At 46.3% G+C, this 14,363-nt stretch overlaps 1 protein-coding gene across 1 annotated transcript; it reads left to right on the forward strand.

Annotated features, from left to right (window-relative positions):
• Nucleotides 1-386: 386 nt before the first annotated feature.
• On the forward strand, nt 387-1,813 carry LOC121995329. The gene is made up of 5 exons (XM_042549096.1): nt 387-544; nt 754-914; nt 1,033-1,318; nt 1,412-1,572; nt 1,662-1,813. Exons 1-5 carry the CDS (start codon nt 387-389, stop codon nt 1,811-1,813), a joined length of 918 nt encoding a protein of 305 aa, XP_042405030.1.
• Nucleotides 1,814-14,363: the final 12,550 nt, after the last annotated feature.

The raw sequence follows: 14,363 nt of genomic DNA on the forward strand, positions 1-14,363 counted from the left end.
CTAGATGGGCTTGGTTGACTTTTTTTAGTGTGTTGGGCCTAACCTGACCTAATGTGTCACAGGCACATGGTCATTAAAAGACCAAACTGACCGAAGCTCATTAACGACATAGAAGAATGCGCTTTTTCTAGACAATTTAATTTACAATTCTCAAGATAATTTAATTAACTATTAAATGACAATAAAACCAAAAATAACTTTATTGAATAAATTTTTTTTGTTTCTTCCCGAAACATAATCTTGGACTAAGGGAGGTTTTTAGAGTTCCAACAGGAAGTTAATGGTATAATTAAAGAATGATAGAAATTAGCTGAATATATATAAGTAGAAAGGCTTTAGGTATCCAATTCAAGAAACACGTGAAAGAATTACAAGAACTAGAAGTTATGGTTTCACCCAAATATGTTAACCCAAAGGAAGTTGGAGAGAAGGTAGGAGAGAGAGCAGTTCCATTTAAGTGGATGATTGATGGCTTCTCAACAATTGCAAATCGAGGTGCTGATACGTATTACTCGGGGAGTTTCACAGCCTGTGGTTTTAACTGGTAATTCTGATTTTTTAAATTTGTTTTGAGTGTGTGAGCGTGTGTTAACATGATGTTCTTCTAAAACAAATCACATCAAATCACATGTTCTTCAACACAGAAAAATGCTTTTATTTAAAACAACAGTAATTTCTCTATTCATTCGGTAAGATTTAAGATCTTTGAAATCCTTTGTGAAAGAAATCTTAGAGAAGAACTATTAACTGCAGGAAGTTACGACTGGAATCAGTTTTAGAAGTAGATGGTGCGAAATATCTCGGTCTTTACCTCTCAAATGATGATGATGCAGCTTCAAAAAACTCTGAGATCAAAGCAATCTACAAGCTTTTCATGTATGATCAACTACATGGGAAGCACATACAAAAGCTAGGTGACAAAACATTTGAAGTTCCAGAATAATTGATCATAATACAGGAAGTTGCTCTTACCGGGACTTGTTGGTGGAGTTAATTATCATGTTATTATCTTCATTTGTTTTTTTTATGTAGGCGAAGACTATTTCCATAGCAAATCCCATGGATTTTGTTGTAAGGTTGCATTGAACAAGTTCAACAGTTCAAAATCTGGTCTACTTGTCAATGATCGTAGCGTCTTTGGAGCTCAAGTCTTGGAGGCTTTTGATTGCAAATCAGACAAAGACAAAGAAGGATTCCTTGAATCCTTGTCCCTAAACAAAGACCTAACTCCTCGAATATATACTTGGGCAATCAAGGATGTTTCCAAATCGAAGATCAGACTAATTTCTGCAGCTTTTGCTGCAGGCGGCTACAACTGGTATTCCGTAACTTGTTCTTTATTTGGATCATAGCTTTGAGCATATAATATTTAAGATATAATTATTCGGTTCTTTTGATTTTTGATGTCTAGGCGTATCTCGCTCCATCCAAACTTAGCCAAATACAAAGACTTCCTTGCTGTTTTCTTGAGCTTGGACAATGCTGCTAGTCTTGCTCCCAAGACAAGTCTTTATGTGGAGTATAGCTTTTGCTTGTTGGATCTACACAACGCCAAGCACTGGAAGCTCACAGGTTTTAACAATTTGATTGCGCGCGTTCCCTGACTATGCTACAAATTGATTGAGCAATTATCTGACTGTGTGATCTTATTTATTTTATAGGGAAATATTTGTTCTCATCAGGGATTTCCAGTTGGGGATGGCGTGAGTTCTTAAGTTGGAAAGATCAAGATCCATCAAGAGGATTTCTTCTCGACGACACTTGCATCATTGAAACATCCATTGTGGTCCTTGGAGTAGACACCATTGCTTGAACAAGAACCATTAGAATTCGTTGCGCTTATGTTAAGATTTTTTTTGTTCGTTCTTTTAATGTCCGTGTCTCAAACATGTCTGAAATAACGCCTATAATGTGATAAATGCATCCTCATCCTGTCTAAAATCTGGAAAAACGACGTTGGTGAGATAGCGTTGAGGTTGACCATGAGAAGAATGTGGATGGGAGGTACAGGGTGCTTGCGTGTTACAGAGGAGAGATAGGAGGGGAAAACGTTAGCAACTGAGGGCTCTCCGGCGGAAGCATTTCGACACTCAAATCCGACAAACGTTGGGAAAAAAATTGGAGAACAGGGATGATGACAACTGACAAGTGAGCTATGAGTCTAATGTTGCGCGCATGTATCTGCACATGTGGTCGAAGACCCTCTATTGTGTTAATGATTTTTTTGCATGAACCTCGATACATTTTATAAAAAGGATCCATCATTCTGATATTCTCATAGTTTTCTAGAAATGTACTTATAATTTTTGTGTTTGACAGGGTAGACGCTGCCTCTATAAGTCTAGCTCAAGAAATATTCCTCTATACTTCGACAGGGGTTATATAAAACGATAAAAAGGAATATTTGGTTATTAGATTGATGAACCATTAATGTTCGCCATAGTATCAGAATGGGTTCCCCATAATATCCTATCGGACTCCGTTCTTAGATTGGGTCGGGTCCGCTAAGAGGTGTATATCATATTGAGTATTTGGCTGCTTTTAGGGCTTGGCCATTTTGAGGACTTGGCTGTTCTAAGGATTCCGCTACTCTGAGAACTTGTCCGCTTTGATAATTTGGTTGCTTTGAGGACTCAATTATTTTGAGAACTCAGCCCTTCCGATGACTCGGCTGCTCTAAGGATTCTGCCACTTTGAGGGCTCGGTAGCTCTAAGGACTTGATCGCTTTGAGAACTTGACTGCTCTGAGTTGAACTTGGATGACTTAGGATTTCATCAAATCGGGAGGACTTTAGATCCGATTGGACAAAAGGTCCAATAGGCTGAACCACTTGGCCTGCTATGCATCTGTGTGAGCTCCGAATGTTAACCCCTCATTGACTTTAACTGCCACATCGGCCGACCTTCTTGACTTTAATCTCAACTTTGGGTGTCTTGCCTTATTCGTCGTATCACAAGTCCCCCCTTCAAGTTTAGTAGAAGGAGGTTGCAAACTAGACTGACTAGGCCAATGTGGCCATGTGTTCTTTTGTGCTTCGCAATTTCTGATCGGATGCTCGATCCCTAGTCAACCACTTACCTCTAACGTCATCCCACTGCCATACTTGTACCTTGGAAACAGGGTAAGTCACTCACCATTAATGCTTACTTTGACGAACACGCCTCTCGTTGTTAAACATGATTATCGCCTTTCATCCTTAATATATGTGGCTTGTATCTCTCCGCCACGTGGCATACGCCTATGAAAAGAATATCCGACAAGACAATTTACTGGGAGATTTGATGTGATTTCTGACGATTCAAATTCAACAATCCTTATTGATCCCCTCTCTCCTGCCCCAGATTAAATAGCTATAGTGGGGGTGCCGCTAGGGTTTTTAAGGTTCACCGTCTTTGACGCAACCCTTATCATTTTCGCGTTTGTATCTTCCTCACCTCCTTCACCTTCTTCGCTGTCTCCGACGATTACCTAAGTTTCCTCCGTCCATCATAAGTTTGTCTCTTCCTCTTTGATTCCCTTCCTTGATCCTCATGGCTTTTGCTCTCCCCACTGCCGACCACGGTTTTTGGTACACTTCCACCTCCTCTGATTTTAACGGAGGGGAAGTGGATCAGATGTGCCTCACTTATCATCTTCCTCACGACCACCATATCGTCATATCATCCAACTACGATTGTCATACAACGCTAACATAAGGATTTACTTGGTATCCACCTGAATAAAAGGTGACTAATCCAAGGATCCACACACACGAGCACTCTCCACTATGAAAACACTCCTTTATGGTAACTACCGAAGGCGGAGAAGCCTTACAACACTCTCAGTACAAGAAGAAAGAAAGGGAATCAAATACAATTGAAATCTTACAAGATTTACACTGAAAACCCTAACCCTAGTTTCTTCTTGTTGTTGTAGATCACCTCTTGACTTGGACGTGCACCAACACTTTCCTCCAAGAACCTTCAAGAACTGGCGGTGAGAGCTCAGAGAAGTTGCTGTGAAGTGTCAGAGAAGGATCGGGTGAAGTAGTGCTGAAGACGACGCTCGTAACGGCTTTATCCAGCGCCAACGGTTGGATCCCAATCGATTGAATGACTCTCAATCGATTGGGAAGGCTTTGGATCGATCGGTTGATCGATCCAGAGTGTCTTTGTGCTCTCTGGAAATCGCCTGAATTGATTGCCCGATCGATTCAAGGCTTCTTGCGATTTTCCAGCCTCTCAATCGATCACCCGATCCAATCGATCGGCTGATCGATTGGGAGGAGTTCTGTGAGACAGTGATTCCCTCCCAATCGATCCACTAATTGATTGGGAGAAAATGTTGTCGCGAGACTCACCCAATCGATCAACCGATCGATTGGGCATGAGTCAATCGATCGGTTGATCGATTCGGCTCACTTGTGACTTGCCAAATCAAGTCAAAGTCCCTAAAACCAACATCCGATCAATCATGACCTGTTGGGACATCATGCCTAGCATTCAGCCACCCTCGACTTACTAGTACTTTCTCACCAAGTGTCCGGTCAATCCCTTTGACCCACTTAGACTTTTCTCCTCGTGCCAAGTATCCGGTCAATCCTTTGACCTACTTGGACTTCTCAATACCAGGTGGCTGGTCAACCTTGACCCATCTGGATTTCCATGTGCCTGGTTTCACTCACCAGGTCTTTCCATCTGCTTGGCTTCACTCACCAAGACCTTCACCTATATTCACTCACTAGGATTTTCATACTGCCTAGCTTCACTCACTAGGTCTTTCACCTGGCTTTACTCACCAGGGTTTTCCAACTGCCTAGCTTCACTCACCAGGACTTCTCCTCTGCCTAGCTTCACTCTCTAGGTCTTTCACCTGGTTTCACTTACCAGGATTTTCCTTCTGCCTGGCTTCACTCACCAGGACTTCCCAGTCAAGTATCTAGTCAGTCTTGACCTACTTGACTCTTCTTCACATTTAACTGGTCAACCTTGACCAGAGGAGAATTGTACCAATAATCTCCCCAATTGAATAATTGCACCTGCAATCTCCATGTATTTTCAAATATTGAAACCCAAACATCAAGACCCAAGCTTGAGCCATCTTAAGCTTAGTCAACCAGGTCAACCTTGACCTAGGAAATATTGCACCAACAATCTGATAGATCGAATGAGTGCGATAGAGGGAATATCACGCCTTTTTAAAAACTTCTCTTTTCCTTTAAAATCGGAGTTGTGCACAACGGAAAGTAAATAGACAAGTTTGTTTACTTCGTTCGGAGTCTAGGTCGACTCCTACTTAAAGGCCCACGGTCCTTGACCGCACCGATGAGCAATCTACTAAGATTTTTCTTTCTGAAAATCTCGGAAAGAAGTAATACGTACAAAATACAATGATATAAGATAGTAACAACCTACTATCTTATATAAGATTAAGTGCAATACAAAAACAATAAAGTATACCGACTGTGTGTAGGAGTTGAAGCTTAGTTGGCACTTGTTTGCGTGTAGAGGAATTGTAGAGCAGTCGCACGAGCAGCACTAGCACAGAATTGAACCACAACAGATTTCATTTTCAGCCTCAGACCTCGAGCTTCAATTTATAAGATCGTCGATGTTTGATCGACCGATCCCTGTGTTCGGTCGACCGAACCAACTCCCTTCCTTCCTGGCTGAGATCCGATTGCTGATTCGATCTTCGGCATTAACTGTCCATTAAGGGTTCGATCGACCGATCCCTTTGTTCGGTCGACCGAACAGGCTCCTTCCCCGTTCATCGAGATTCACTGAGATTCGCATTTACTGTGCATTTAATATTGATCGTTCGATCGACCAATCATCTGGTTTGGTCGACCGATCAGTGTAGTTTCTTTCTGCTCTTGATTGTTGCTATCTGTGCTGAATCATCAAGGTTCAGTCGACCGATCTTATTGTTCGGTTGATCGATCATGGCTTGATCGGACTCTGTCTATTCTGGTATGATCTGAACACTGCTTTGATCTCTTCTTGTTTGGTCGACCGATTATCCGGTTTGGTCGACCGATCCAGTCAGACCTTCAACATAGTGTTAGACAGGAAAAAATCCTGCAAAATAGATACTAGCACAATAATAATATTATAATGCATGAGTAATATAAAAGACAGTAGGACTGTCTTGATCTCAACTTTGAAACCTTCTCAGTTTCTTCAGTTGGATCAGCGACCTAAGGCTGTTCCCTTCGGGAACCCGACCTCACTGTCGTTCCTCCAGTTGTTTACCTCAACTTACTTGTCAAACATGGTCCTCCAAATATGTTTAGACTTTACCCGCTCAGTGTCTGATCGCCTGATCCACTAAGACATTTCTTACAATACTATATTAGCCAACAACAATAATAATGTAGAATATAATAGTAAACCTAATCCTAGATTTACCGAGATCCGTTGGTCCGGTCGACCATCTGATCAACCTTGCTTGGAGTTCACTCCTCCAAGACTTCCCATTACCTAAGGTTACCACCCCCTAGGCTTTTTTCAACCTGGCTTCACTCACCAATACTCAGTATTCGACTACCCAGGGATCAAATCCTCCAGACTTATCCACCTGATTTCCACGATATACCGTGATTTCCCTTGCCTCAGTATTCGGCTACCCAGGGATCAGGTCCTCTAGACCTATCCACCTGGCTTCCACGATATACCGAGATTTTCCTTGCCTATCCTACAACTAGTACTTCCCTAGATCAAGCTCCATACTTAAACATACTTAAACATATTTGTCTAACATTAAAACCTTGGAGATCGATTGCACCAACACAATCATCCTCTTCAACTTGTACCGAGTCCCACTACAACCCCAGACGTTCCATTATTTTTACTATCCAAAGAAATCTGAGTTTGGCGTCTTTCTTTTCAAGCCCGAATGAGAGTTGTCTTCTTTGATAAGATGCACACTTCCAACAAAAATCAGAAGTCTCACTACTTCTACGTTAAACCCATTCCTTCTCCATCATTTCTGATCGACTGACAGATGAAATTTTCCCCTACGCCCAAGCTAGGTGAATTCTACTAGGAGTCGATCTATCTTATCGCCTCCATCGAACTTCTATTGGGCTAAGCCTGAAGATGTACAGGATGCTCACTTGTGTATGTGAAACTTCATACCTCCCTTTGCCGCCTTATCTAACTGATTTCTTTTCTTTATTTTGCAGCCAAAACCATGTGGAAAGTTTGTCTGGGAGACTTCACCAAACTTGATGATGTGGAGATGGACGAACACGTTGACACTGAGCTAGCGGGCCATGGTCTTTTGCTAATCAGCCTGGCTGAAGAGTCAACCGACAAAGAGTGTGCCAGTCAAGTTACAGGGAGTGATGTGGTTGCTAATACTGAAGAGTGGCCGCCTCCTCGGCCTTCTATAAGAACCGTGGATATTCCCTCCGAGTCCACCTCTTTTGATGAGCCTCTTTTCCATCGGCAAAGGTGCAAGAGGCACCGATCGACTACACCTTCACAATAGACCTTCGCTGAGGTCTTGACCCCCTCGTCTACAATTCGAGCAGGGAGATGTTACGCTATTGCAAGTGCATGGTTACATCATCAGTAATAAAAATATCAATCTAACAGGGATTATTAATTAAGCATCAGTTAACTTCGCACGATGAATTATCTAGATGCTAGAATGTTGGGAAAAAACTTGAGAGCTAAGGTTGAGAAGGAGAGAGAGAGAGAGAGAGAGTTGAGAGAGCAAGATAGAGAAGGAGAAATGATCTTGAGAAGGGATGATCTTAGGGAGATGGTATCTAAGAATTCAGTTTCATTATGATGTCGATTAAGGTCCTTATGTATTATTCATCTCCTTATATCCATGCTTACACTCTTGTAGAAATTCTAATAAAGTTACCCGTGCAACCCTACGACAGTCTCACCAACCCATTGGCATTATGTGCTACTAAGTAGAGAAGGTAATGTGGAAGATCCGATAAAAGGATTACCCCTTGTCACCGAGGGCCTCCCGATTATATAATCTAGATTACACAAATCACTTTTTATCATAAAATTGGTGAAAACTTATTAAGCTCTAATTAGCTCCCAATTCAAGGAGATACTTCGAAAAGTCCAGTTAAAGGGTTATCTTCTATCACTGGCCCATTCATACAATCCAAAGTACATCCTCTACATGGTAACTAATCTCTCACATTAATATGTTTATATCATTTACACATTTCATCAAACATTTATAAGACATAAGACACATAGAACATGACATAACACTTCATTGAATAAGGAATGACATATACATAATTCCTACATCAATCAAAATATCACAATTACTTTCTACATTCTAGATCTAGAGATCTATTCCATTACAATGGATTTACAATCAAGAGACAAGAAATTAAGCATTCTACAATCCAAAACACAAGATACAGAAGAGAGGAATACTTATATATGCGCCGTCAGTCTTTTTTACTTGCAATCCTTTCTCCAGAGGTGGATGGATTGAGAGGATCGGTGAAGATAAAAGCTTTAGGATTTCCTCCTAAAAGGATAACCCTTCCCCAAGGAAAAGGACAAAGTCCCAAACCTAAGATAAGTGAAAAGGGGAGAAAATCCCCTTTTATGGCAAGGGGGCACGCCCCCTTGCTTTCTCTGCCACACAGTTGTGCCTAGAGGCACGACCGAGGTGTGAATGGACTTGGGTGGAAGACACAGTCGTGTGATTTCACATAACCTCCCTATGAATAGACTCTGAATGGGAGGCACGGTCGTGTGGCTTCACACGACCGCGCCTCAAGATCGTGTCTCACTTGTAGAGTCTTTTATCACATATTAATGTTGTTTTCTTGGGTTGAAGTCTGAATCAAAGTTGTAGATCTTGAAGTTATCTACTTTTGGAATCTGGAATAGCACATAACTCCAATCGATCAAAAAGTTATGACTATTTTATTTTTAGTCCATATTATTAAAAATTGACACGGTCGTTGATCCTGTCCGAACCAAGAGTCAGCGGACGCTGGGCACGTGGCGCTCCCTACTGGATCCTCAGGTGCTCCAGCGAACCTGCAACAAAACCGAGCCGGGAGGGGTGTCCCGGCGACGGCCCTCCGACGCTCAAGTCAGGCGAGGAAATAGCAAAGAAGTGGCTTTTAAGTAGAAGACTCGTGTACCTCCGGTGAAGAAATGGAGGCCTTATATAGAACTATCGAAAGAGCCCGGGCACGCCAATCGAAGCAGTCATCTGCTTTAGACCATACCCCAGTATGGGCCTGTCAGAAGAGCATATATGAGGCCATACTGCTACTGTATCCACCTTTCCATGATGTGACGGCGAGATCTTCCATCGTGCAATCTTGTGTACGGCCTAATCATCATACATGCCTCCTCTGACATCCCAGATCCCGAGACAAGCGCATAGACCGCTCGGCCACCTTTGTACCCTCGCCCTTATCTTGGCCGAACGGACAACCCGCTCGGCTCTTCGGTCCCAGCCGAGCGGATTCCCGCTCGGCCCTTCGATCCTCCTGCCTTGGCGTCGGAAACCCCGGCCCATGGATGGGTTATCTCTAGCTCCGCTCGGACCATTACCTGCTTGACCAGCCTTCCATCCGTCCTTAGGCTGGGACCCTTCAGAGGGTGGGCCCCCCATTCTTACCGCCGGATCACTTGCCTTCCCTTCAAGTCTAGTCGAAGGAGGCAGTGAGTCCGACTGACTGGACTATGTGTCCGAGCGGGCGGTCGTCGCCTTCCAGTAGCTTATAATATCTCTGGGGCCGTTCGGCCCTTCTACCAAATTCAGCCGTTCGGCTCTTCATTTCGGTTGTCTTGTCGCTCAACATGGATGTTTGCTTGTCTAGATCTTCTCGAAAATCACGCAAATCCTCTCCATTAAGTCGAAGCATGCGCGGTATGGGCGCATTAATTGCGCCTGGAGACAGAGCGCCACGTGGCTTCTCTGGCGTGGCGGTGATGATCCGTACGATGGGACGCTGGTCATTTTGAAACGGATGGCTAGATGATGACTTCGTCTTCCGTGACCTGCATCCGACGGACGAGGCCGACCAGCCTCGTTCGTATAAAGCCCTCGTCTTCGCCCTTTTACGCCGCATTCTCTGTTTCATCGCGTATTCTCCGTCGAAGGTGCCCGCTGCTGCTGCATCATTCCGGCCGTCCCAGCTCTCGCCTCTTGGTGGTCTTCGGCTCTTTGGTGATCCTTTCTGTCTATCTTCCCTCAGTAAGCTTCTCCCTTCCATTACAAGGCCTTCCCAACTTGTTCTGCCTCCTTTGTTCTCATTCCTTCGATTTCTCGCTGTCTTTTTGCTCCTTCGAGATGGCAAGCTCCTCTGAACCCGCTGTTGGAGTTCATGGCCCTTGGTACCTGACTATGGAGAGCCGATTTGATGAGGAGGGCGCTTGGCGCCTTGTTCGGACGTATGGGATTCCCGATAACTATGAAATAGTTGTAGCCGACCCGTCTGACCGGCCCCATGACCCGCCGATCGGCACCGTTTGTTTCTTTTTAGACCAATTCCAGGGTGGCCTTAGATTTCCTACCCATCCATTCATTTTGGAGGTATGTAATTATTTCCGCATCCCGCTCGGCCAACTTGTGCCGAATTCCTTTAGACTGCTGAGCGGGGTGGTCATCCTCTTTAAGCTGCATAGTATCCCTCTTGACCCCAAAATATTCCACTTCTTTTTCTACCCTAAACAATCCGAGCTGGGGACTTTTATTTTCCAGAGTAGAATAGGCTTTAAATTTTTCGACAATATGCCGACCTCCAACAAGCACTGGAAAGAATTTTTCTTCTACATCCGACTCCCCGAGCGGCCAGCATTTCGAACCAAATGGCAAACCGCCGTGCCGACCCAGCCGGATCTCGGCAAATTCAGAAGCAACCCAGCAACTGGTTGTCTGGTCAGCGATACAAGATTGACCAGTTGCTTCTCAAGGGGGTGTTGTATATTTTCGGATTGTCTCCCGTTCGGACAAATCTCCCCTTCCGCATGAGTAAGAATTCTTTACTCTCTTAGTCTTTTTTGTCTAATTGATTTTAATTTCTTTTACTGCAGCTGAAGTCATGTGGCGCTCCAAGGCTACCGCTCATCTGAAGTTGAAGGCCGTGGAGATTGAAGCGGCCACCAAAAAAGAGCTCGCCGAGCGGGGTCTCATCCCCAGCCGCCCGGCAGATGCAGGAGAGGGGGGGGCGCAGTCCGCCCCTGAAACAGAAGCTACCTCAGCCGCTTCCACGGAGGTTGAGGCGGATCTTGTTTCCTCTGCTCCAGCAGAGCTGGGAGTCCCCCAAGTCGGGGATCCCCCACTGGAACTTCGGCGGAAACGTCGAAGAGACCCCAGCCTTCCGACTCAAGAAGGCGCACCACAAGCGCCGATCGGGGTAGATTCGCCGGACCGCACGCCATCACAGATCGGGACCCCCGTGGCTTCGCCTACCGCACAGCCCTCCGGCTCTCCTCCCCGGACTCGTCGCCGCATACGTCGGTTGGGCGAAACTTCCACCATAGGGGAGTCCTCTCATCAGGCGGCCGCGACTGAAGAAGCGCCGTCCGGCCATCCGACCATCAAGACTACCCTCCGATTCCCATCGGAGGAATATTTACTGTCCACCGATCGACCCTCGAGTCCTGTTCACGAAATAACATTGACGGGTCCGCTCGCCAAGCTTTTTGAGGACGCGCAGATTCAAGTGGCCCTCATGACGCCCAAGCAGCTCGGCGACAACAATATGCAGCAGGCCACTCAGGTAAATTCATTTTTCTTTCTGTGATAGGCTACTGTCTGGTTCCTCATTTTATTATTTCCCTTACAGCGCTGGGCCGAGCAAATCGCCACTAGCCACCGGCTGGCCGAATTGGAGGATCTCCTGGAAAAACTCCAAGTATCAGGGGGTCCATCGGCCGAGCGGGAGAAACAGACCCTCGAGGCCGAACAGAAGAAGGCTGCTGATCTGGCTGCAGAGGTAGCCCGACTCGAAGACTTGGTGAAGAAGCGGGACGGGGACGTGAAGCGCGCCAGTGGCCGGAAGAGGCGGGCGATTGCTGATCTGGATAAAATGAAAGTTGAAGTCCGGGCCTTAGATCAGCAATCTAAAAAGCTAGAGGCCGAGCTGAACGCCGAGCGGGAGATCCGTTCGGCCGAACGCACCAAAGCTGAGATGGACTTGAAGGCAGTCCAAGATACCTTGACCGCCTCCCGAGCGGTACTTAAAAAATATAAGGAGGGAGAGCCGAGTCGCTTAGCCGCCGCGCGCCAAGAATATCTCCATTCGGAGCGGTTCGGCGCAAAATTCGACGACAATGTCTCTTCTACTTTCGCCGAAGCGGTCAGGGTAACCATGGCGTACCTGAAGAAGGGTGGCCACCTTCCCGAGGGAATGCATATTCCCGCCTCCGACCTGGCGTCCATGATTGATGACATCCCGGACGCTTTCTTTAATTTTGAAGATCCGGAGTGAGGCGAGTTCTTTCAAGTGCTTTCTGTATTTCATCCGCTCGGCGGATGCAAACTTTTTTGTACGTGCTGGTCGGCATAATTTTTCTTCTAATGAAACGTTGCTCCTTTGCCTTTAATTTGTCTTCGTACTCATTATCTATAATATTCTTCTGTTTACTTAACGTTTATGCTTAGAGTCAGTCATTCTCTCAAGCGTTCTCCGTCACGCGGCCGATCGGCTTAATCCATTAAACAAATTTCGAGCGGGAAAGACTATGCGCGCTGCACGTATCTGGCTTACGTGAATTCAGCTAACGCCAAGTATCAAAGGATCACCCCCCGATCGGGCCTGAACGTTTTAATATTCGTAGTTTCCGCGATTTTTTATTCTGATATTCGTTCATCCGCCCGGGGTATTATAGTCGCCGGACCGACTCGATCTTTAACGACGGTGCTCGTCGGTGCGGATGTTTATAGCCGATCGGCGCGGCTCTCGATCTTTAACGACGGTGCTCGTCGGCGCGGATGTTTATAGCCGATCGGCGCGGCTCTCGATCTTTAACGACGGTGCTCGTCGGTTCGGATGTTTATAGCCGATCGGCGCGGCTCTGGATCTTTAACGACGGTGCTCGTCGGTTCTCCGCTCGGTTTTTATAGCCGGTCGGCGCGGCTCTCGATATTTATCGTCGGAGCTCGACGGCGCGGTTTTTATAGCCGGTCGGCGCGGGTCTCGATTTTTAACGATGGTGCTCGTCGGTTCTCCGCTCGGTTTTTATAGCCGGTCGGCATGGCTCTCGATATTTATCGTCGGAGCTCGACGGCGCGGTTTTTATAGCCGGTCGGCGCGGCTCTCGATTTTTAACGACGGTGCTCGTCGGTTTCCAAGTGAGATTACACACCCGGCCGAACGGCTCGGGCCTTCGTCGTCGAACGCTTGGCTCGGAAAACCATATACCCGGCCGGCCGGCTCAGGCCTTCACATCGAGCGCTTGGCTTGTATATAATCCTCCCCGAGGTAGTCTCGGCTAAAATGTACCTGGCCGAGCGGCTCAGGCCTTCGCTCCAGGCAATAACCTCCTTCTATCATTCTGAACAGCGCAGGGTTTTGGTTTCCTTCCTGCCACACTAGTATGCAGCCCAGCCGAACAGCTCGGGGTCTTCGATTTTGAACGCTGCTTATATTCTATGCGCAGCCCGACCGAACGGCCTGGGGTCTTCGGATTCGAGCTCCCGGCTCGAATATAAACCTCCCGGCCGATCGGCTCGGGGGCCTTCGGGTTACGATGATAATGCCTTATATTCGCTCTTCTGACTTTTCATCTCTGCATTTCAAGTATTTAGTTGAAAAATGAAATACACAGGGTGATTTACAGTGATACACCTTTCACCCCGCCCGGTAAGGCTGGAGGTGGTTCGCGCTCCACGGCCTATCTAGCTGTCGTCCGTCCTCGTCCTCCAGATAATACGCGCCTGAGCGGAGCTTTTCGATGATTTTGAAAGGGCCTGCCCATGAAGCTTCAAGCTTGCCGACGTCGCCGACCGGCTTGACTTTCTTCCAAACAAGATCGCCGACTTGGAACGATCTGGGAATTACGCGCCGGTTGTAGTTTTGCTTCATCCGCTGAAGGTATGCCATCAGCCGAACAGACGCATTTGCCCTCTCCTCTTCTACCAAGTCCAGCTCCATGTTTCTTCGTTCGGCGTTGTCATCATCATAGCTCTGGATCCGGGCTGACTCAACGCCGACTTCGACCGGTATGACAGCCTCACCGCCATATACCAAATGGAACGGTGTGACTCCCGTCCCTTCTTTTGGCGTTGTTCGGATGGCCCACAAGACGCTCGGCACTTCATCCGGCCAACTCCCTCCCAAATGGTCGAGCCGAGCGCGCAGAATACGAAGAATTTCCCGGTTGGCGACTTCAGCTTGCCCGTTGCTCTGAGGATAGGCCACGGA

Source organism: Zingiber officinale, chromosome 6A (assembly GCF_018446385.1).
Source record: "Zingiber officinale cultivar Zhangliang chromosome 6A, Zo_v1.1, whole genome shotgun sequence".
Taxonomy (NCBI): Eukaryota; Viridiplantae; Streptophyta; class Magnoliopsida; order Zingiberales; family Zingiberaceae; genus Zingiber; species Zingiber officinale.

What these genes read in the sequence shown, in the direction of transcription:
- LOC121995329 (XM_042549096.1), top strand. Translation starts at nt 387, where the DNA reads ATGGTTTCACCCAAATATGTTAACCCAAAGGAAGTTGGAGAGAAGGTA. An exon ending in GCTGCAGGCGGCTACAACTG is followed by an intron (nt 1,319 to 1,411) that starts GTATTCCGTAAC and finishes TTTGATGTCTAG; the next exon opens with GCGTATCTCGCTCCATCCAA. An exon ending in CAAGCACTGGAAGCTCACAG is followed by an intron (nt 1,573 to 1,661) that starts GTTTTAACAATT and finishes TTTATTTTATAG; the next exon opens with GGAAATATTTGTTCTCATCA.